Below are 24069 nucleotides of genomic sequence, written 5' to 3' on the forward strand. Positions count from 1 at the left end.
TTCATTTCCCTTCGCAACGATTGCATTCAAGTTCTGCTTTCTCGGACAGTCTTTTACACGGTGAGGCCTTTGGCAAAGAAAACAACTCGAGAACGTCTTCTTGTCCTTGCTTTCTCCACTTTTGGCACCATCTTGAACAACCTTGGCCTTCTTTCCTTTGTCGATCGTCTTAGTGTCCAAGTGTTTCTTCTCACCTTGCTCTTTCTTCCCATTAGAAGTGACTGCTGCTCTGTAGTTCATTAGTCTCTCCGCTGCAACAATGGCGGAGTAAGGCTCCTGACATCCCATCTCCTTAATTCCGACTGTGCCTAAGGCTGCAAATTCGTGAGGAAGTTGAACTTGTCCTCCTCAGACATATTAGACACATCAAGAATCAAAGAAGAAAAAACCTTCACATAGTCCTTCACTGAACCTACTTGCTTCAAATTCTTCAAAGCTTCCCTTGCAAGCCATGCAGTATTGCATGGAAGGACCTGGGCTCTTAATTTCTTCTTCAGACAACCCACTCCTCAATGTCAGGTTTCCCCCACTTGACACTTCTTGTGCACGAGTTCTCCACCACAACTTAGCATCTCTCACCAAGTACATGCTCGTGACAGACACCCTCTCAGCATCTGGAACCTAGCAACTTTGAAATACTGCTCCTTATCCCACAAGAAATTCTCCAACTCTTTGGAGCTTCGTTCGCCAACATAAGCCTTTGGCCTATGCACCTTTATCTTGGTTGTCATTGAACCCTCATGACTTGACGCACTGCCACCCATAACAAGCTTCATCACACTTAATTATGTCTCCACCTCCTTGAAGTTTCCACCGACGGCCTCCGTTAAGCCATCCATATCACCTAGAACATCGGTGACCTTCTTCTCCATCGAAGCTTTCAATTCTCCAAGGATTCTCTTGATCTCTGCTGTCTTGGCATTGAGATCTTTCATCTGGGCAACCATACTCTCGACTTCATCTCCAGACAAGGTACCAAGGAAATTCTCTATCCTTGATACTTTCTCCTTCAAGGAATCACTATCTTCAGCCATTCCTTCACAACTTCAAGACTATTCCTTGCTCAAAAATTGCCACACACGGATCCCAGGGGACAATCCGCAATTCGAACTCCACTCGAACACTATTCGAACTTTCCACTCGAATACACCAAAAACGTGACTAAGCACACTCTGATACCAACTGTAATAGGGGTGAAAAATGCCTTTAATTTCTCGACTCTTATCCAGCACTTAGACTCCTCCTAAGTTAGCCTTCTCTTCACCTCCAAACCCATGACGCTTCAAAGTACACGTAGCAAAACAAGTGACACCAACGCACACAAGTGAGACTTGCCTCACGCAGGAAACTTTCGCACACACATATACGGGAAAGCTCCTAACCTTCTATTCATAATAGCAAAGGATTACAAGTTTTCACTTTCAGTTAGATTACCACAACACTTGGTCTCTTAACTATACACCTTCACAGGTATTTATAAGCCTACACTATGCAGATGACACCCCATCTACTTAGGAAACTTTGCCAACTATAAGATCAGCCACCTAGACATGTTTTTCCACTCAAAAACCTATCTAGCACTCCCAAGCCGCCACCTTGCAGCCCACTCATGTCATGGGGTAGAATTTCCTCCTTAAAAATCTCTCCACTCCTTGGAACATGTTGCCACTACCAAGTAACAGCCCATTAATACTCCAAGATAAGCCACACCTGAGTTTTAAGCATGCAGCAACTCTAGCCACGTCCAACCACCCATGGACTGCTCAAAAACTGTTTTGCCACGTCTTAGACCTACTCCAGCACGTTTTTAGCCAAACGCCAAGTCCAGCCACAACCCGCTTATGCGTTGCACGCGCGCGCTTTGCCTTGCGCCGCTGCTTGCGCTTGTTCGCTTGTGCGCTGCAATCTTGTGCCCAATGTTGTCGGCATCCTTCGCGCTGTGCTCGGCTTCTGCCAGCACCCTTCAAGCATCCTACGTGCACGCGTGCAGCCCCTATCGACATCTCTTGGCAGATTTTGTAACAGCTCTCGTGTCATGTCGATGTGCTGCTGCCATGTCTTGGCTGCCAATTCCCAGCCCAAAACACATGTCTTCCGACCTTGTCTTGCTTCATAAGTGCACCTCCCACGCATCTTTGGCTTGCCTTAGCATGGTACAAAACATCAAAATCATGACGTAACCAATGCCAATTTGTAAAGGTTTTACAGTAAGGATCTAATCACCCGTTGAAGCAGATTATGGAAGACAAGGAAGCCCATCACGAGAAAAAAGCATGAACAAAAGAGGATGGGGGCTCATCGACCCAAACTTCCATACCCATCCCTCGGATTGCAATCGTCGCCGCCGCATCAGCGACAACATTGGCTTCTCTTGGGATCTAGTCCCAACGAACACTGGTAAACTTCTACCTCAACTCTTGGATACGCCTCAAGGATGGGTAGAGTTCCCAAGCTCCCTTGGCAATTTTCCCTAGCAGCTTTTGATGAGGGATTTGGAGTCAGACTCAACACAGATGTGAGAAAATCCTTGGCTAACAGCAAAAGAAAGACCCTCAATAATAGCCCGAGCTTCAGCATCCACAGCAGAGATGGACGTCGTCCTGCAAATTTTACCACTTTTGAACTCCCCATAGTGATTCCTAATAATTATTCCAATGCCAGTGTGCCCTAAGTTTTTGAGCCATGCAACATCAACATTTAGTTTCAAATAAAGCGCGAGGGATGCTTGCCCTTGCAATATTGTGCTCCTCATCAACTCAAACTTCCCCTCCACACCCCTATTTATGGCTCCCAAACTTGGAGTAGAGATGAAAAATTATGTCCAGTCCTCCTCTGAATCACGAAACCAAGATTTGGAAGATGGTGCTTGAAAATGGCTTTACAACGAGCCTTCTAGATACTCCTCATTCTGTGATGAGCTAAGGAGTGATATAAGAGATAACATCCAGATATCGAGGTTGGTCACATGTTGCTTATCCCCTATATATCCCAACGGGCTTTCAAACCAGACTCCGACCACCCATGGGTATGTAAGGAGGGCATGCTCAACCATTTCAAGATGCTTCTCACAGATCGGACATATAGAGGAACAAGGTATACGACGACTTGTTAAATTGGCCTTTGTTGCCACACAATTTCTCACGGCTCTCCACAGAAAATGTTTAATCTTTGGTAGAGTTTTAGCATGCCAAATCAGATTTCCATATCTTCTTATCCACTACTCGGGATCCAGATGGCCTACCAATAATCCTCAGGTTTGCCTGATTAAGTAAAAAGTGATATCCATATTTGACAGAGTATTGCCCGTGTTTATTGAGAGGCCATATAACTTAGTCCAAACCTGCACAACTGCCAATCAGGATAGAGCAAATGGCTGCCTCTTCTCTTGGGGAAATTAGGTGCCTGATCGAGTCCAGATTCCAAGACCTTGTATCAGGATCAATAATAGTTGCTACCCGCACCTCTCTACACATTTCATTATTTATAGGACATAGAAGCCGAGTACCCAGGGTATAATGAATCTGGCGATCATGTCATAAGCTAATATTCTGACCATTTATCGCTTGCCATTGAGTGCCACTGCTTATAACCTAATCCCCTCCAAGATACTTGACTAGCCCAATGAAGTCCTGGCACCTTTTTTAGCATTGAGCACATCTCCATTAGGAAAATACTTGTCTCTAAGAATATTGGCCCACAGGGAGTTAGGGTACATGAGAAGCCTTCATCCTTGAGATGCTAAGAGAGCATTATTAAACTCACTGAAATTACGAAAGCCTATACCCCTTCAACTTTTGTAAGCCCCATGTTCTCCTAACTTAGCCAATAAACTTTATCTGAATCATTTGATTGCCCCCACCAGAAATTTCCAATAGATGAATCCAACTCACGACAGAAAGTGATAAGGAATTTAAACACGGACATAGGATAAGCAGAAATGGCCTGGACCACAACTTTGTTTAACACTTCTTTCCCAGCCTGAGAGAGTGAGATGTTTCCAGCCATGCATTTTCCCAAGAATCCGGTCCTTTACATATTGCACAACACCTTTCTTTGATCGACCCCACACAGTAGGGAGGCTTAGATAGGCCCTAGGATTCTCAACTACTCTCATCCCCAACAAGTCATAAACACTAGTTTTAACATATGGCGGAGAGTTAGAGCCATTTCTGCTTAGTCTGAGTCCTTGAATGAAACCTACTACACAACCTTCATGGATCATAAAGGAGAGAGACTCACTAACCATAAGAAACAGATAAGGAGACAATGGATAGCCTTGCTGTAATCCTCACGAGGGGCGGAATTGCTTTCCCGGTTTACCATTAATCAGCACTGAAAACTTAACAAAGCAAACACACTTGAGAATCAAAGCAGCCCACTTCAGGTCAAACCCCATTTTAATCATGGCAGCCTCAAGAAAATCTCATTCCACCCTATTGTAAGCTTTACTCATATCCAACTTCATAGCCATTTCATAACTCTTTGGTTTTTTTAGAAGCTTGAGGTGATGAAAAACCTCATGGGAAATAATTACATTATCTTGTATCTCGCGGTTGGGAACAAACACACTTTGATGATGGGAGATTATTTGCTACAATATGGGCTTCAATTTATTTGCAAGGACCTTTGCGAAGATCTTATACGAAAAATTACAACAGCTAATGGGATGAAATTGGCTGACTGATTCAGGAACAAATTGTGACTAAGAATCAGTTGTGTTTTTAATAAGCTTTGGGCCAAAAAGTCAGAGTTTCTATCCAAGCTAAGGAAGAGATAACTTCTGAATTGGGCCAAGTCATAGACCCAATGGCTGCAGCCCAAACTTGTTTGACCTTTTACTTAGTAATTTTACCCACAGTCTAAATGGGTTTACCCAGGTAAATACACTTTACCCAAAGGATTTGTCAAATCTTGACAACTGGGGGAGATTTTAGGTGGTAAACCAAGGACTAAGCAACCGCATTAAATGCGATTTGAACGTTAAAGGCCTACTGAACTAACTTGTCACTAAAAGACCGAACTAAGGCCAGTTCTCACCGTCAACTTAAGAATCAAGGCACTCGAGTTCACCAGCTCACCCATAAAAGAAGGATTGATAGGGTAGTCAGCCATCTTATCACCTCATGTGCATATACAAATACCAAGAGGGTTATATATACTACCAATTTGGAAATGAACGGGACATGGACAATCTCTCTCGCATTCAAAACGAGATGAACATTCAAACTTGATCAATACCTGATCTCGTTGAATTCAAATTACACTATCTTCATTTTAAGATTTTCAGTTGACTACTCTTGAGATTTCTTTTGTTTATTGCTCTGCCATTACTGGGTATGATTCCTAGTTTACAGAATTAGTCTTTTAAGTTCTTTTGTTATCATCAACTCTTTGTATCTTGAACTGAACAGAGAGATATTCTGTTCCAAGTTGTAATATAGCCCGTTTTAATCTCAATACAAGGCTATTTACTCTTTCTTATATCTTAAAGCTCAAATTGGGCAATGTCAACAGTGTGAAGGTCATATCTGGTAGTGTAGCTCGATTTGTATATTGTTGTATCAGACTCTGTCTTATCATCATACAAAGTAGAATATTGAAGTTCTTAATCATACAAAGCATTAAAAAGAACTAATCAAAGCCAGTTCCTCACTTGTAGCACAATAGCTTGATTAGATGTTAAGAAATTTAGCGTGAATCTTAAACATTTCAAACAACAAATTAGTTACACATAATTTTATAGGTCTTAGCCAAGTACCAACAGTGGCACGCCTATCCAAAGTGAGCTCTTTATTCAGCTTGATCCAACATACAAGGGCATCAATACTTTAAAGATACGGTACACCTGCCATTTTAGGGTGAATAGTAAACTTGTGGGCTCTGGTTGAGTGTAGTTTTTGTCTTGCCCCTAGTTCATCAAAAAAAGTACAAAGAAAAAAAAGAGAATGAAGTAAGCTTTGGGCCTGGAAAACACGACGAAAGGATATTCAAATTTGAGGAATTACGATTACTTGTGGACAATCCAATGAGATTGAATCTCTTGTCAAATCCAAAGAGATTACTTGAATCAAAATTACGTGGTTTCGGGTTGAGTTACATGAATCATTATATAAAAACAAAAGGCATGACACAAGCACCCAACTCAAAGTCTGGTCATAGTTGAGTGTTGACATTTATTTTGGATACTGCATACTAGTATGTGGCCACTTCAGGCCGAACTACAGCCACGACTACGGTGGGCTGTAGCCCAGTAGGTTTTGAAAACAAAAATAAACCTACATCTATATGCTCTAGTCTAGTTGGTTTAATTATTGTTTGCTTCCTTCCACAAGTAGATCATCAAAACCCATATCTATAAACGTGTAAGCAACACGTTAGATTGTTTGCTTCTTTCCACAAGACTCTTTTTTCCTTTCTTTTTTCTGTTTTTCTGCTAGACCTCCTAGAAGAGGGAAATATTATTTGTTTTCAGTCTATTTTTATTCCTTTTTGCTTTTTTGAGGTGTTTAATAAAATATTATTTTCTTTGCCACTTTTTGGTGGGAAAAGGGTTTTAAAAAGGGCACAATATCTTAATCTAATTATTTATATTTTTGCACTTTGCATTTGTGAAGCTTATTCGATTGATGCGGAAAAAAATTAACATATATATTCCAACTGCAAACATCAGAATTAACATCATAATCAAGCAAGTAAAAGAGCACACGACCTACTCATATACATTCATTTTGATAATATGTATTTTTTGTTGTTGCATTTAATATGTTTTTTTTTTCTTTATGATAAAGCTTATTAGAAATTACCTAATGAAACTATGATTTATATGAATTAATTATAATTTTATTTATTAAAAACTACAGAAACTGTAAGTTTTTTAATAAAAATAATAATTAGATTTTAAGTTAAAAATTTTAGCTAGTAAAAATTTTAGCTAGCCCACCCATAAAAAAATTTCTAGTTCCGCCCTTCACCCATCCCGGGAGTTTTCTCACACTTTATTAAGTTATCCCAAGAGTTCAAATTTGAGACTATTGATTTGTAAAGTAAGATTATATTTTTAAATTCTGGAGCTAGACCAGTTAACAATTTTCACATATTTTAAAACTCTGGCTTAAAAAATGACGATAAAATAAGTTCACATAACAATACGTAATTAATTTCTGTTACAACTACTGTTGTCCACCTTAGCTCTAAGGGAAATTTATAAAAAATGCCAACAAAATTGTGTACGAATAATGAACCGACAACGAGATTATAGATATGAACCAATCTAGACCTTTGCAAAGGTCACAGCAGCGAGGGGAAGGAATCATATCATAAATATATTTTAAAGTTTCCATTATTGATTTTCTTGCCCTTGGTCCATTATGTCTGCATTGAGTTAAATTTAAATAAATTTGTTAATTTTCTAGTAGCAAATTAAGTTGCATCGTTCGGATTAATATGCTTCAAAAGATTCATTTTCGTTTAATTTTATTTTAACTTTTAATACTCACTTTGAGATTTTTATTATGTAAATATTTTATTTTTATTTTTTAAAAGCAACGTGGTAAGTTGGAGATACAAACTCTATGTCTTAGGTATATTAGATGGTACCGAAACATGAAAAAATTTATCGGAGACTTTAATACAAACCCAAAATCATTGTAAGCTTTTTCATATTAATGTGAACCTTTTTCGTGTTGTAAAATGACAGAAACAAAGATGATTAAATTGGGGGAGGCGATCCATGGAACCATACCAAATGGGCCATCCCCCCAGTTGCTCTTGAATGAATTATATTGAATTAATAAATACATATTTGTAGGCTCACTGACTTGGACTTTGGTGGGTAGGAATATTTGAGCACGTCCGCATTAACTTAATTGCTATTGTACCGTGGATTTTCAGTAACTATTGAGTGTTTTGAATTTTATTATAAGGTTTTAAAATTGGATTTATTTTAAAAAATCGTTAGTAATCTTGTAATTTAACCTATTTGTTATGTTGTAAATTGAATTTATTTTATATTAAGTATAATAGTAAATTTTTCATTTTATATTAGTTGAGAGCACATCGGTACGTGTGTCGGCTTCAGCTTGCAAAACTCACACAAACACATGGAGATGGAGACACGCAAGATTGGAAAATCAAAAGTGATTTGGTTTGTTGGAAATGGACTCTACTCTCTATTCCCAGTCAGCCATGCATGAAAAGGAGAAATTCAAAACGTTTATTAAAAGCAGAAATTCAAAGCGTTTATTCCAAAAATAAATTCAGCTTTCATGTCCCCACACCTAACCCAATATTCGGCTTTCATTATTATAAGTGAGTTAGGAATTAAGAGTTGAAAGTTTTAGTGACCCAGTTCACTGTAAAATTATATTTCATTTATATATATAGGACTTATACAATATGACTTGTATCGAGTCACTTACACAAACATATGACACTTTCGCAGTACGAATGAGAAATCCCCTCTCACAAGATCACCAGTTTATCAAATCAAATCATACACGTAACTAAGGGATCTGTCATGGCTTGGCCGAGGAAATAGCACTGACGAGTAAACGCCGACTTCATTGAAAAAAATGACGTATAGCTGATCAGCTTAATTACCAAAAGACCAAAAACAATAACATCACATGGCATACATACCTCATATTGTTTGTTTTGTCTATAAAGTTCTCCTGCATTTCATCTCGTTATAACCAAATTCAATCTTCTTTGCAAACTGCACTAGGGGCTCTCTCTCTCTCTCTCTCTCTCTTCTCTCTCTCTCTCTGCGCGTATTAACCATACATATACAACATACACACACACATATATATATATGAGCTAGCAAGCTGGCCAACCCCACCTCTCTTTCATTCTTAGCTATATAACCAAACTCTACAATACGGCTTCTGCAGCAGCTTCTTGCAAACTGCAAACTGCAAACTGCACGTACGGGTTTCTCTCTCTTTCTCTCTCTCTCTCTCTCTCACGCACACACAAATTTCCGTACACACTATAATACAACAATTGAGACATTTACAAAATATGGAAAGCCAGGGGATCCTATATATATATATATTCACCAAGCTACCTAGCACATCTTTATGGTGTATTAATTGTGACTTATACATTGCATATGCATGAAACAGGTTCTTACTGAGAAGATAGATATCAAGGTAGAACAGCAGTTGGTAGCTATATATAGCTTGATATATATATATATATATATATAATTAGAAAGAGATATTTAAAGAATGTGGAAGCTTAAGGTTGCAGATGGTGGGAATGACCCTTACATCTACAGCACAAACGACTTTGTGGGGAGGCAGATATTTGAGTTTGATGCCGAGGCAGGAACTCCCGAAGAGCGAGCCGAGGTGGAAGAAGCTCGTCTTAATTTCTACAATAATCGCTATCAGGTCAAGCCTAGTGGTGACCTCCTATGGCGTATGCAGGTATTTATCCACTTAATTTCGTTAGTACTTAGTAATGTTCTCTTGTTAGACTTAAGTTTAGCAAGAGAACATGAGTGTGTGTATGTTTGTCTTGGTTTTTATTATTAAATTATTATAAAAATCTTGAAAGGGGTTTCAACTTGATATCATATCTTATATAAAAAAAAGTAAAAAAAAGAAATAAAGAAAAATACAACTAGACAAATAGTTAGCTTTAAACCTGTCAAATTTTGAATTCTTTTTCTTGTTTTCAATTAGCACTCATAAGTTTGTTCTATAATCACCCAGAAGATAGGCGGGTAAGGCGGTCGTCTAAGGAATCCAAATTAGAAGGGCCCTCAATTTTTATAATACAAATTTATAAACCACTATATATATACATATGTATGTTACTTTTGTACCGTATTGATATTAAATTAAGCCTAAGTATTGTTTTTAAAAAGAATAATGATATTCTTACCATATTTGTATACCACATCTTTATATCATCTTATGTGGACAGTTGAGGTGGATAGCCACATCAATTAAAATTATTTAATATTTTCTTTTCTTTTATGATTTATTCCCGTATTTGTTTTTCTAATTGCCTTAATTAAAATACACTTCATTGATTTAATTGATGTGTCATATAATATGAACATGCCACATTATGTGGTATAGAAATGTGTGATAAAAATGTGGTAAGTGTAGTATTACTCTTTTAAAAAAGCCCAATTATCTACTCTAAAACTTAAAAAAGGAAACTCAATAAAGGACCAATTATTATTATTTAAAAAAGTTAAAAAAGTTAAAAAAGTTAATCTAGTTGAATATATGTACTGCAATAGGAAGCGCTATTGGAGGAAGAAAAAGAAGGTAAAAACGCACAAGACTATTGCTTTATATTTTATATTGAAAAAGACATGGTAGAAAAACTTGATTATGTAAAGTTAATTGATACTTTTTGCATCAAAAAATTTAAGACAAGTGATATTTAAGTGTTGTTTTGATGTATTTTATAAAGTTATTGTGTGAATTACATTTTATTTGTTTCTTTTTAGGTTACAATTGTGACTTTGAGTTCATATAATTTTTTCTACTTATCCAAAAAAAATCAAATAAATATACAAAAGGGTAGAATGTCACATTTTGGTGGTTGCCCTAGGGCCTCCAAAACCTTAGCACCCCCAATCAGCATCATGAATTAACTTACTTTTTCTCCAATACAAATCCTAATCCTCTCCTCTGTTCACTAAACTGCAGTTCCTAAAAGAGAAGAACTTCAAGCAGACAATTCCCCCAGTAAAGGTTGAGGATGGCGAGGAAATCACATATGAAAAGGCAACAGCCTCACTGAGAAGATCTGTTCACTTCTTTTCAGCCTTGCAGGCAAGTGATGGCCATTGGCCTGCTGAAAATGCTGGCCCATTGTTTTTCCTTCCTCCTTTGGTGAGTATATAATTTCTAATTTCCTTATAATTACAATTATTTATTAGAGATTTTTTACTAAAATTTTGGAGCGTTTTACTAATTTTCCCTTTTTAATTCTTTTTTTTTTCCAGGTCATGTGTACATACATTACAGGGCATCTTAATACTGTATTCCCAGCAGAGCATCGCAGAGAAATTCTGCGTTACATATACTATCATCAGGTGCATACTTATTTATTTGGTTCACACAAATGGGATCAATTTTTAAATTTAATTTCCACTCATTGTGCATATTTTGTGTTAAACTAGTATATAAAGAATTGTAATGTATTTTCAGAATCAAGATGGTGGTTGGGGATTACATATTGAAGGCCACAGCACCATGTTCGGCACAGCCCTGAGCTACATTTGTATGCGCATTCTTGGAGAAGGACCTGATGGAGGCCAGGACAATGCTTGTGCCAGAGCAAGGAAATGGATTCTTGATCATGGTAGTGTCACACACATGCCCTCTTGGGGAAAGACTTGGCTTTCGGTACGTATGGCCTTGTTGAATGGAAAAAATATGAGTACTAGGTGCATTTATTAGGCTTCAATTAATATGAGTATGTTGCTTTTGTTGTAGATACTTGGCGTGTTTGAGTGGTCTGGAAGCAACCCAATGCCGCCCGAGTTTTGGATGCTGCCTTCATTTCTTCCTATGCACCCAGGTTAGCACACCTGCTGATTGAAGAATTCTGTGAACTCCAGGAATGTCCTTGTGATTTAGTTAGAAGTCTTAATTTTTAACCTCTTTTATCTTGAAAATGCAGCAAAAATGTGGTGCTATTGTAGGATGGTTTACATGCCCATGTCATATTTATATGGGAAGAGGTTTGTTGGCCCAATCACTCCTCTCATTCTGCAGTTAAGGGAAGAACTATATGCTGAACCTTACCATGAAATTAATTGGAAGGGAGTGCGCCATCTCTGCGCAAAAGTGAGTTTAACTTACTAAAACTAGTTAATCAGTTTATGTTTCTTGTTCAATTACAAAACCTGATTACAGTAATTTAATTGCAGGAGGATATCTACTACCCTCACCCTTGGATACAGGACATCATGTGGGATAGTCTCTACATATGTACAGAGCCTCTTCTTAATCGCTGGCCGTTTAACAAGTTGATCAGAGAAAAAGCTCTTCAAGTAACAATGAAGCATATTCATTATGAAGATGAGAACAGCAGATATATTACCATTGGATGTGTTGAAAAGGTAATGCGATTACAGAATCAATGAAGGATGCTAATAGTTTTGAGGTTCTCATGTTATTTACAAATGTTGCCTTACTTGAACAGGTGTTATGCATGCTTGCTTGTTGGGCTGAAGATCCAAATGGGGACTATTTTAAGAAGCATCTTGCCAGAATCCCAGATTATTTATGGGTTGCTGAAGATGGGATGAAGATGCAAGTTAGTACACATTTTGTTTAAACAGTAGCAGTTAAACACCATATACAGTGAACTTTACTGTGATTTTGAATTTTCAAACATTTACTCTTCACTATATAGTTGTACGCATTTAATTTTGAGACAGAGTTTTGCTCCTTTGGTCATTAATTCAAAGTGTAACTCAACTATATGCAGAGTTTTGGCAGCCAACAATGGGATACTGGTTTTGCCATTCAAGCTTTGCTTGCTAGCAATCTCACTGATGAAATTGGACCTACGCTCGCTAGAGGACATGACTTCATCAAGAAATCTCAGGTTCATTTTTAACATCAGTGAACTCAATTATCATTTTTTTTAAATGTGAATGTTTAACCATTAATTTGTTCAGACTAATGAATCCCTTGCACCCAAACTGTACAGGTCAAGGACAATCCATCTGGTGACTTCAAAAGCATGTACCGCCATATTTCCAAAGGATCATGGACTTTCTCTGATCAAGACCATGGATGGCAAGTTTCTGATTGCACTGCAGAGGGTTTAAAGGTAACGAACACTTCAATTTAGATATCCACCCTGTTTGTTATCTCCATGTTTCTCACGATAGCCCCCTCTACAGTGTTGCCTGCTGTTCTCGATGATGCGACCTGAGATAATTGGTGAAAAAATGGAACCTGAGCGATTATATGATTCTGTCAACGTCCTACTTTCCCTACAGGTGACAACTAATGTGTCTTCAAGTACTCTTAATCTTGAACCTCTAGTCATAAACTCATAAATAAAAAAGCCTTATTTTACAACTCATTGCAGAGTAAAAATGGTGGTTTAGCAGCCTGGGAACCAGCAGGAGCTGCAGACTGGTTAGAAGTAAGAATTTTAACAAATTGGATGTTCTTGTGCAAATATGTCAGATGTGTAAGAAGTTAATTTTCTTGAAATATCCATTAGCAGATATGTTGAATCCCACTGAATTCTTTTTTACTTCCTCTAGATGTTAAATCCCACTGAATTCTTCGAGGACATTGTGGTTGAGCATGAATATGTTGAGTGCACTTCATCTGCAATTCAGGCTTTGGTTCTGTTTAAGAAGTTGTACCCTGGTCACAGGAAGAAAGAGATTGATCATTTCATTACCAATGCTACAGAGTACCTCGAAAACATACAAATCCCAGACGGTTCATGGTATGGAAATTGGGGAGTTTGCTTCACATATGGTTCCTGGTTTGCCCTTGGAGGGTTAGCAGCTGCCGGCAAGACTTTCAATAATTGTTTAGCCATGCGCAAAGGGGTTAACTTTCTACTCAAAACACAGAGAGAGAATGGTGGTTGGGGAGAGAGCTACCTTTCATGTCCCAAAAAGGTAAAATGTGGGAGGTGTTATATTTTTAAGCTTCAAGTTTCTTAAACAATCCCATTGTCTTACATTATAATTATGTCTGTGGTGGGTGATACAGGAGTACGTTCCGCTTGAAGGAAACCGATCAAATTTAGTACACACTGCATGGGCTATGATGGGTCTGATTCATGCTGGACAGGCAGACAGAGACCCTGCACCTCTTCATCGTGCAGCGAAGTTGATTATCAATTCTCAAATGGAAAATGGTGATTTTCCCCAACAGGTATATTTCTTAGCATTACATGACTTTCATTGTAATATTGATGACTTGCATTGCAATCTTGTCGACTTGCATTATAATCTTGATGATTGAGAAAGATCAAATACAAAATAACATACCATGTTGGAATACGCTTAATCTAACCACTAATCATTGAATTATGGCAGGAAATCACTGGAGTATTCCAGAAGAACTGCATGCTACATTATGCGACTTATAGAAATATCTACCCTCTGTGGGCTCTTGCAGAGTACCGCAAGCAGGTCCCATTGCCTTCCAAAGCCTAAGTCACTTGCTGTATTGTGTAGCTCATCCAACTTAAAGGATGAAACATACAATAGCCTGTTGAATTTATTTATTTTTACGAGGTTCAGCTTGATGCCTATTGAGAGTAACTGTGTATAAGCAATGTGTCAATAAATCTATGAGGAAGTTAGGTTACCTATTTACAATTCAATGAGATTGAATTTCCTGTTCAAATTATAAAACAAAATAAAATTTTTATTGTGTCATGTTAATTATGCTTTTCTTAGGCGATGACTATGACTACAACATTAACTAGCAAAAAGACCGTGTCAGATGTTCCTAAAATGATCAATTTGAAAAGAAGGAAGAAGGTTCACAACCCTTGATAACCTTCCTAAAATGACTCTACTTTGGGGCCACAAACCCCTGTTTATTTGAACACTGCTTTGCTGCAGAAGACCATTGTTGATGTCCAGAATTGTTACAACTAATGCATAACGAAAACTCATGTGACATGTTGTAAATTGATAAACATTAATTTATGAAGTACATTGATTTGAGCTGAGTTCAAGGAGCCCCCATACGGGTTGATGAAAAACAATTCATTTTCTGGAATACTAAGCATTGAACATCATTCAGAGGGCCTCCAATACCTGACAACGATATTCTCCAAGGGCCCAAATGGGAAAAATGTTTCGGTAGGCCGAATAGCTGATCATGCAGTTCTTGTTGAAGACTCCCGTGATCTCCTGTAAGCGAAGTGAAAGAATTACTGAGTTCATGTACCAGTGGTAATTGGTAATCACAGTTTGATTTATTTTTGGAATCACTTAGCACAGAGGTGACTCCTTTCAGGTTATTTTTCAGGTTTACTGGCAGTCCTCTGCGGGAGGAAGTGACTGTTGCATATCATACGGGATGGTCAGGGAGTGTGTTCCACTGCAACACAAATGTGTGGCAGGTATCCAAGACTAAATGTGTTGAGTAATATTACAGTTAGCATGTACAATCAAACCAAAGCAAATGTATTTCTTTGACCATAGAGTTGCATGTTCTTTTGTAGTTGTAGATTCTCAGGACATAGTTCAATTGCAGAGTCAAGCAAGAGAACACAATGTTTTTATACGCGAACAAATTCCGGAGAAAGTGGCTAGATTTACCTTTTGAGGAAAATCTCCATTTTCCATTTGAGAGTTTATAAGTACTCTAGCTGCACGGTGCAATGGAGTTGGGTCTCTCTTAGCCTTTCAAACAAGAGAAAATAACAAAACATACGGGTACAAAAGTCAGTAACATGTAGTAGAAGTTCATATAGTTATTCATAAAAGCACCCCAAAACTATGTAGCTGCAGTTTTAGAATACACCCAGCTTTCTTTCCCTCGTCTTTTCCCACTTTCCATCCTTCCTCCTCTCCAATAGTGTTAGTGAGAAAATACCCCCACACAACAAAAGAAAAAGAAAAAGAAGGAATACGATTGATATCAATGTACCTGTCCAGCACCAATGAGGGCCAACATAGCCCATGCAGTATGGACTATATGTGGCCTATTGTCTTTGAGATTTGTATACACCTGGCATAGAGATAGTCGGCATTAGAATCATGCAAGACTAACTTAGATCATACATTTTGTCAAATGTGTACATGAGTGAAAACCAGAAATTATGAAAAGGGACAAATCACATGCCATCAACATAATAGGAATTTTTCATAATTGAAAGAATGAAGTAAGCTCTGGGCCTAGAAATGACAAGGATATTTCAAATTTGAGGAACCATTGAACCTTGTTCTGACATGACAGATAGCTTTCTCCCCATCCACCTGAAGGAAGCTCTTTGGATAACAAAAAATCACATGCTTTACGGATACTAGAGCAGTCTTTATATGTCCTTCCAGCAGCAGCCAACCCCTTTATCCCAAACCACCCAGCATAGGTGAAGCATACTCCCCAGGAACCATACCTATTATAAAAACTCCAAAGTAAATTGGTGCAACTAATCTCATAATCATTATGTTCTTTTGTTGTTCATCATCAGAGAGAGGTGACAGATTCTGTCTGACAGGACAGTTTAACATGTTATGTTGTCAACCAGTTGATCAAGATCATTAACGAGATGAAATTATGTTTGAATGTGCAGTGTTGTTTAAACACGAAAAATTTGTGTGCATCTGTGTCTTTTCAATTGTGGTCTGACGCAGATGTCATAGATCACCACAAGCCATTGATTGTGTTGACTTTGTGGATTGCTTGGACTGCACAAAGAACACATACAACCAACAATATCCACTGGCACACATCCAGACTGCGCAGTGAAACGGGTACATGTATGAATGAATATTATATTGAGTTTGAAAACAAACCAAGAGCCATCTGTTGCTTGTATCTTTTCAATGAACTTTGCCGCACGAGCAATACAGCTTTCTATTTCTTCCCTCCTATGTCCAGGATATAATTTTCCAAACATTGTAAGTGCTTGAATTGCTGCCGAGGTGCATTCCACATATCTGCATTGCCGTTCCAGTCAAGATGACATCAGTCATTTTCCACAATACAGGACTAAATGTACGAACAACATTCAAAATGATGTGTGTAGAAATCTTACGGATAATCGATAACAATGTCACCAAAAGTTTCGGCAGGGTTGATTAGCTGAAAATAAGATAGATTTAACAAATCATACAGATCTAATCCAACCATCATCAATATAACAGTATATTGACATTTGACACAAAAGTTTCGGCATAATGCAAACAGAATAACATGGCATAGGCTGAAACCCAATAGACAGTTAAACACAATCCAACCTCACCACCAGTCTACAAAAATAATAAGATTCCACAATAACCATGATTATAATAGAACCTGTTACAAAATAGAGTTCAAGGGCTCAAAGTACATAATGGTAAAAAACATGAGGAGACTTGGCAGCATATTCACAAAACTTGTTAGACAATGGGTTTGCCATTGAAAGCATACCTCTACAGAGAATACTCATACGGTCTATATCTTAAAATAAAAAAGGGAAAAGAAGGAAAAGAAAAGGAGCATAAATGATTCATACCTCCAACCACTGGTATGATCTGGTTAATTCATAAGTCGCAAAACCACCATCATCATTCTGAAGTACTTCCAAAATCAAAAGATTAGGGAATTGATAAAGTAAGCCTAAAACCAAAATGCAGGAATATGTAAACATTCTGTCAAAATATTAAGACACAAGCTGCCTAATTTATAATTTCCATCAATATATCCTGTGTCAGATTCCAACTCCCATATAGCCAATCATTACCTGTAAGGAAAGCGTAACATTTACGGCATCATATAATTGCTTCATATCCAATGATTCGCCAACTATTCCCGTTGGAAGTTTTGATAGTAATAAGGCAGCCTGCACAAAGAAATAAATATTATTAAAAGAAATGTATGTATGTGAAATGTTGACTTTCCAAGCTACCTTCAGTCCTTCTGCAGTGCAGTCAGAGATGGGCCATCCATGATCTGCTGTTGAGAAAGGCCAAGCACCTTTTGAAATGTGACGATACCAAAAATTCAGATCTCCAGGACAATCTTCTAAGACCTTCAAAAGCAAGGTACTAGTCAAGCAAGGATAATTAGCATAATTTTTAAGTGATAACAGTATGATTTTAAGCCCCCGAGAACCTGGGAATCTTTTATGTATTCATGCGCTTTTCTTAAAGTAGGTCCAAATTCTTCAGCAAGGTTAGTTGATATGATCGCTTGAACTGCAAAAGAAGTATCCCATGATTGACTTCCATTGTAGCCCTGCAGCAAAGGGAAAAAAAAACAATTAGCAGCATATTTACAAAGTTGTAAGTTTGTAATAACTCTAATGATACAGAACCAAAATTGAGATTGTTTCAGGTGAGAAAGAGGGAGTGGGAGAAGAGATAGGGAGAAACAATTGAATGCTATTACTGGACCTGCATTTTCATGCCATCCTCAGCAACCCACAAATAATCAGGGATTCTCGGAAGATGCAACTTGAATGCGTCTGAGTTTGGATCCTCCGCCCAACAGCAAAGCATATTTAACACCTGCATTCGTTTGGGATATAGAAAATCAAGAGCCACACAACTACTCATTGCATCTAAGTGAATCAGTGAAGTAAAGAAAAGTGTCAATTGCGCAGTTCCATTGGCATTTGGCAACCATGTTCATAGATGTATGAGATCTATTGGCAGATGATGATAGATGTTTAGGATAGTCAATTACTAATCCAACTTGTAAATTAATTTTAGATATTTGAAATGTGTTGGAAGATTTTTTGAATGATTCAATTACTTTATAATCGATACATGTGTGAGACTTGTTGGCAGCCATGGAAAAATGACAAAAAGTCAAGCAAACAATTCCAATAGAAGGCTACTAGTAGGTTAGAAAAAATTCAAAGAAAAGGCGTATAACTAGCAAAAAGTTATCTTTTCTTTGATTTACCATGGACTTCTTATGTTCTAGAATGGAAACTTTCTATACAATGTAACAGGTTAGTGACCACATCCTTGAGTATGACGTATTTTTTGTTCTTTCAAATATAACTCTTTGAATCATATTGTTCTATTCCTAAAAAATGTGCTTGCTGTCAGTTGTACAACATATCACACACATTAATGTATACCAATAAAAGAATTAACATGGTAAACTTGTAATTTCATACACTGCTCACTACTTCTACATATAAATCAAAAAGCACGTGATGATACGCATACCTTGTTAACAGGCCCTATGCATATATACCGAGTATTTTCATCTTCATAATGAATATGCTGCATTACAGTCTGCAAAGCATTCTCCCTCAATTCCTTCGCAGGCCAGCGCGTGAAAACAGGTTCATATACATAGTGAAGAGATGCCCACAAAATATCCTGAACCATTGGGTGTGGGTAGTACAGATCTTCCTAACAATTGTATCAAGCATCCCATGTAAGCATCAAAAGAACATTTGCATATAAAATTTTATATATAGATTACCTGTACAACTACAATTAGATGAAAATATGCATGCACCTATATAAATAGATGCAGTGCACACGTGTTGTATTTGTATTCAAGGAGTTATAGGAAAACAATCTACCAATTAACCATGTCTAGGACCCTAAATCATAAATGTACTTGCACAAAAAGCTATCATATATTTCACCTGTGCCTAAATTATGGAAAGCGGAAGTGTACAATTAAACTCAAAGACATGGGATTCTTTATGCAGGGGAGCTGGAGGAAGAAGAACATATTCAAAACGACAGATGTCTCTTACCAACCTTTGCACATAGATTGCGAGCTTGATTCCAATCAACTTCATGATAGGGGACACTATAAAGCTCCTTCCTCAATGACCAGATTGTGGGTGTGATAGGTCCAACAAACCTCTTCCCATACAAATATGACATGGGCAAATACACCATTCGACAATGACACCACATTCTTCCTATAAGTGGAAATTTCGCAAATTCATAACCAATGAAGAGTAAAAGTTACACATTAACAAAATGCACAAATGTATGTTCCCTAATAATGCTAATGGGACCTCATTAATCATAATGGAAAGAAAGTATATTCATTTTCTTGATCAAGATTTGTTAATGAAAGGAGACTTGAATTTCTTGTTATCCTGCCTAGAGTGAACCTATAGCATCAATGTCAAATGTAACAATAATGATGAGAGACCTGGATGAAATGGGAGAGAGTAAGGACATAGCCATACTTCTGGCGGCAGTGGATTATTCCCAGACCATTCATATGTCCCAAGTACCTATCACCATCAAAGATGCATGTCAACTAATATTTCCAAAGGACTACGTATTTGGCACAATCCAACAATATAAGCATTGAGTTCATACTGAAAGCCACATTTTCCCCCATGAAGAAATTTTAGTCACGCCACCATGGTCTAATATCCATTTTCGTGCTAATTCCATTGCCCCTTGTCCATCATCGGCACCTTCACCAAGCAACCTCAAAGTTACATAATTTAGTGCAGTACCAAACATGGTACTTGGCCCCTCAATATGTAGACCCCATCCCCCATCTTTATTCTGCAAAAACAATTCATCAGTTCTTCTCTTCATTAATTCAATATTAGTTAAGACAAGTAGTAATGCCATTATTGGTATAAAAACAAACCATTCATGTGTATAACTTATAAGCAATTCACTGAGTTTGATAAAATGTTAATATTTTCCTTTAAGAAGAGCAGAACGATACGAGTCATATCAGTTTGTCATCTTATTATCATACAGGGAGAAAGTAACCTGAAATTCTATGTGTAAATAAGCTTTCTTAAAAAGCATTAACTTCATGAGAAACCATTCTTGCCTGATGATTATAGAGATATCTGCACATTTCATGTTGATGCTCTTTTGATAGCACAGCATTTAGAGCTCCAGTAATTGAAAGTGTAATGACCTGTTGCAAATTGTAATTGGTAAGTAATACTTAGTTACCCAACTATTACCAATTGGACCATTCATTGGTCCAATTGGTAATATGAGAATGGCCATGCAGTTCAAAAACAAATATGTGACCATCTTTTGGAATGTAAAACTTCTTTCTCATATTCAGCCATGATATAAAGATTTGCCGTGTTTTAGATACAAATATTGATGGAAACAGAATGTTTACTAGTTTCTCCCTTACCAAACCAGGAAGCAGAAACATTGGACCCCCATAATCCCCAGGCCAATGACCATCATGTGCCTGGATTGTTGAATAAAAACTGATAGCTCTTCGTAAGGTCATTTTCACCAACTCTTCCGTCACCTCTTCTTCATCTTTAACTTTGAGTTGTGGCAGATTAGTGACACATGGATTCTCCTTTTCGAACTACATTTCATTAATAAGAAAGAAACATTGGTTAAAAACAAAAACAAAAGGAAAAAGTAGTGTTGCAAAATATAGTAACTAAAAAACTAAAACACAAACTTCAAACCTCATATCCTTTGTCCTGAAATCGCTAAACTCCTTTGCTCATATTGTCAGGGGATTAACAAATTAGGCATGATTGAGGAGACAAATTTTAAGGATGGTTACACGGTTTATGCAGCCATTCTTTAACAAACTATTATAGATATACCCAGATGCTACATATGAACGCCAAAGATACAGGAAACAGAAAAGATGAAAATTTTCTATGACCATATCACCATGGCATGCAAAATGTTGGATGGCATACAATTAAGCATAGGAATGACGACACAGTATTGAAAATACAGATCATCCGGAAGAAAGAAATATTCTAACTTACAATGCATATCCCTGCACATAGAATCAGAGAATGCAGTGTGAATAATTTGACCACATTATCAAATTCAGGTGATTGTACATACATAATGCGATGATCCAGAAGACCACAGTGATATTGTGAACAATAAACATGTAATTGGCATACAGGACAAACCATACAGCCATATACAGTATGATCCATTCTTGGGAAAAGTCTTACCCAACAATAAACAAACACCAATGAATTGACAAATAGAGAAAAACCCAGATGAAAGTTCAAGAAATGGAAGGCTTTGCAGAAAGTTTGTGTTTGTAACCTGAATTCTCATGAGGAGGTCAGAGCTGTGCCGCCTCTCAAAACGGTTGTCCCAGAAAGCCTTGCGGGCATCTTCAATCCGTTGAAGCTCTTCTGGGCTTCCAAGCTCTGGATTGAACTCCCACACTTGCCGTCCCAAGTGATTGTTCACACTCTTCAGCCATTGATAACCGCCTTCTCCAACTGTCTCTGCTCCTATCTTCAGCTTCCACATTTTGACTTTTGTGTTTCTTGATAATCAGTCCTGAAGAAAGTTCGAATTTTTTTTTTATGTGGGCTTAGTTTTTAATTGGTGAAATTGGTCATTGAATTTTCAGTGAGAAAGAAAAGAGCAGAAAGTTTATGTTTTTCAACTTGCAATTGGGTTTCTTATCAAAAAGAAGGAAACTTGCAATTGGGCATTGAAATTTTGTTAGTTGCCAGTTGGGATTGGAGAAGAAAAAACTGAAAAGAGGGGTCAGCTTGGTTTTCCCTCCTTTGGGGTTTGGACACTACGAATGAGATTATCAGTTGAAGAATACTTCACTCAATCCATGTGAACAAGAGAGTTTATTTTTCCTTTTTCTTGGCCATGTGTGTGAGCACATCAATAATTGTGGGTTTATATAGAAATAATAGATGATTATTCTTTAGAAGGTTTGGTGCGCTGAGTGGAAAAGAGGTATTGATAAGTTTCCAAAATTAGGCAAGTTTTAAAGATGTTAAAGATTTTTATCTAAGGGTACCCTAAGAGCAAGGTAGGCAGCCGCCTACTTCATTTTTGGCCAAATAAAAAATTACCCAATACTTAATACAATCAAATTTCTTCTGCCTACTCAAACCCAACCCACTAAAGACGGTCATACCCTAGGGGCAAGGTAGGCAACCGCCTACTCCATTTTTTGCCAAACCAAAAATTACCAATATCCAATACAATAAATTTCTTCTGTCTACTCAAACCCAACCTACCAAAGGAGATCATATCCTAAGAACAGGGAAAGTAGCCGCCTACTCCATTTTTTGCCAAACCAAAAATTACCCAATACAATCAAATTTATTCTGCCTACTCAAACCGAACCCACTCAAATTTTTCCCTTTAACAAAAACAATAACCCAATCCACTCAAACTTTCTCCTTTAACAAAAACAATAAAAAGCAATATAAGCATGTGAAAGTTGTAAGAAGATTTTTTTAAATGTTGACTAACATTGTGATTTTTGTTAATGCTTATGCTAAGCGCCATAATGAGTTAAATTTAATTCGAAAAGCTGAACTCAAAAAGCTGTTGGATTCGGGAATGAGATGTAGAGGACTAAGGTCCATTTGGGATTCTTTGCCACTTTTAAAAAAGTTGCTTCACTGTGCTTTGAAAATAATTAGCTGTAAAGTAAAAAGCTCCGTGTTTGGTAAACAATATTTTTAAAGTGTTGTTAGTACAAAAAGCAGTGTCAAAACCGTTTGGTAAGTTTTAATATAAAATTGTTGTAACTGTGAATAATGACTAAAATAGACATGATGTTAAAAATGTTATGTACTAATCATGTGGTAGTAGTGGTAGTGATGGAGTGGAGGTGATGGTGGTAGGGATGGCACTTGTGGAGGTGGTGGTAGTGACAACATGGTGGTGGAGGTGGCAGCATGGTGGTGGTGGTGGAGTTGGTGGTGGTGGAGGAGGTGGTAGTGGTGGTGGTGGCGGTGGCGATGGCGGTGGTTGTGGAGGTAGTGAATGTGGTGGTATAAGTGGTGGAGTTGGATGTGGAAGTGGAGGTGGTGTTATTTTTTAAAATGAATGATGGTATTTTGGGAATTAAAAAAATTCATTAAAGGTTCATCTCTGCTTCTTTTGAAAGTAGCTTTGAAAAGCAACCCATAGCCTACTTTTAAAAGCTGCTGTCAAAAGGCCACTGCTTTTAAAATAATCGAGATATTTTATTTTTACCAAACACCTAAAACTGCTTAACTTTAAAGTGAAGCAAGTTTTTGGCGAAAAAAAGCAATCCCAAACGGGGCCTTAATCAAGGTCGTAGTTTGAAACGAGCTGGAGCCACTCGTTGGGGATCTCACTTTGCCTCTATTACAAGTTTGATGAGTTTATTTAAAGAGACTAAAATACTTCTCCAAGAAATCGGTGATTATGGACCTAACCAACAATTTCGTGGCAATGCAGAGAATAATTATATTGCTATGATGTCTTTTGAGTTTGTGTTTTCATTTCTTTTGATAGATAAAATTATGAGATTGACCAACTTTCTTTGTCAAGTGTTTCAGACAAAAACTCAAGATATTGTAAGTACTTTAAACTTTGTTGAAAACACAAAATCACAATTCTAAGATATGAGGGCACATGGTTGGGATGATTTACTCATAAGTGTGGTATCATTTTGTGAACAACATGGTATTGATGTTCAT

At 37.4% G+C, this 24069-nt stretch overlaps 2 protein-coding genes across 4 annotated transcripts; one reads left to right on the forward strand and one right to left on the reverse strand.

Moving 5' to 3' along the window:
• The first annotated feature begins 9125 nt into the window (after positions 1 to 9125).
• On the forward strand, positions 9126 to 14401 carry LOC103327460 (beta-amyrin synthase). Its single transcript, XM_089049996.1, has 15 exons — positions 9126 to 9431; positions 10674 to 10859; positions 10973 to 11062; positions 11178 to 11375; positions 11466 to 11550; positions 11653 to 11819; positions 11903 to 12094; positions 12178 to 12291; positions 12466 to 12585; positions 12691 to 12813; positions 12887 to 12985; positions 13078 to 13134; positions 13259 to 13627; positions 13722 to 13886; positions 14051 to 14401. The coding sequence occupies exons 1-15, from the start codon at positions 9231 to 9233 to the stop codon at positions 14168 to 14170; spliced, it is 2286 nt and encodes a 761-aa protein (XP_088906122.1). The 5' UTR covers positions 9126 to 9230; the 3' UTR covers positions 14171 to 14401.
• Positions 14402 to 14624: 223 nt separating this feature from the next.
• LOC103327458 (cycloartenol synthase) lies at positions 14625 to 22264 on the reverse strand. Of its 3 annotated transcripts, none has more exons than XM_008229799.2 (18): positions 21683 to 22263; positions 20781 to 20966; positions 20460 to 20549; positions 19985 to 20179; positions 19812 to 19896; positions 19406 to 19572; positions 18857 to 19045; positions 18071 to 18184; positions 17790 to 17912; positions 17584 to 17706; positions 17419 to 17517; positions 17191 to 17247; positions 16732 to 16778; positions 16490 to 16633; positions 15912 to 16089; positions 15621 to 15701; positions 15290 to 15373; positions 14625 to 14878 (listed from the first exon to the last, which is right to left on the reverse strand). In XM_008229799.2, exons 1-18 carry the CDS (start codon positions 21893 to 21895, stop codon positions 14765 to 14767), a joined length of 2289 nt encoding a protein of 762 aa, XP_008228021.2. In that variant the 5' UTR covers positions 21896 to 22263; the 3' UTR covers positions 14625 to 14764. The 3 variants fall into 3 exon arrangements, with proteins under 3 accessions (XP_008228021.2, XP_088906120.1, XP_088906121.1); XM_089049995.1 differs by lacking the exon at positions 14625 to 14878 and adding an exon at positions 14887 to 15028 and having other exon boundaries at positions 21683 to 22264; XM_089049994.1 differs by having other exon boundaries at positions 17419 to 17706; positions 21683 to 22264.
• Between the last annotated feature and the right edge of the window lie 1805 nt (positions 22265 to 24069).

Source organism: Prunus mume, linkage group LG4 (genome assembly GCF_029339155.1).
Source record: "Prunus mume cultivar Tortuosa linkage group LG4, ASM2933915v1, whole genome shotgun sequence".
NCBI lineage: Eukaryota > Viridiplantae > Streptophyta > Magnoliopsida > Rosales > Rosaceae > Prunus > Prunus mume.

Coding starts and splice junctions, on each gene's coding strand:
- LOC103327460 (XM_089049996.1), top strand. CDS start 9,231: ATGTGGAAGCTTAAGGTTGCAGATGGTGGGAATGACCCTTACATCTAC. Junction 12,292..12,465: donor AAGATGGGATGAAGATGCAA/GTTAGTACACAT, acceptor AACTATATGCAG/AGTTTTGGCAGCCAACAATG. Junction 13,628..13,721: donor ACCTTTCATGTCCCAAAAAG/GTAAAATGTGGG, acceptor TGGGTGATACAG/GAGTACGTTCCGCTTGAAGG.
- LOC103327458 (XM_089049994.1), bottom strand. CDS start 21,895: ATGTGGAAGCTGAAGATAGGAGCAGAGACAGTTGGAGAAGGCGGTTAT. Junction 19,046..19,405: donor CTCGCAATCTATGTGCAAAG/GTTGGTAAGAGA, acceptor TACAATTGTTAG/GAAGATCTGTACTACCCACA. Junction 17,248..17,418: donor ATGTTACGCTTTCCTTACAG/GTAATGATTGGC, acceptor GAAGTACTTCAG/AATGATGATGGTGGTTTTGC.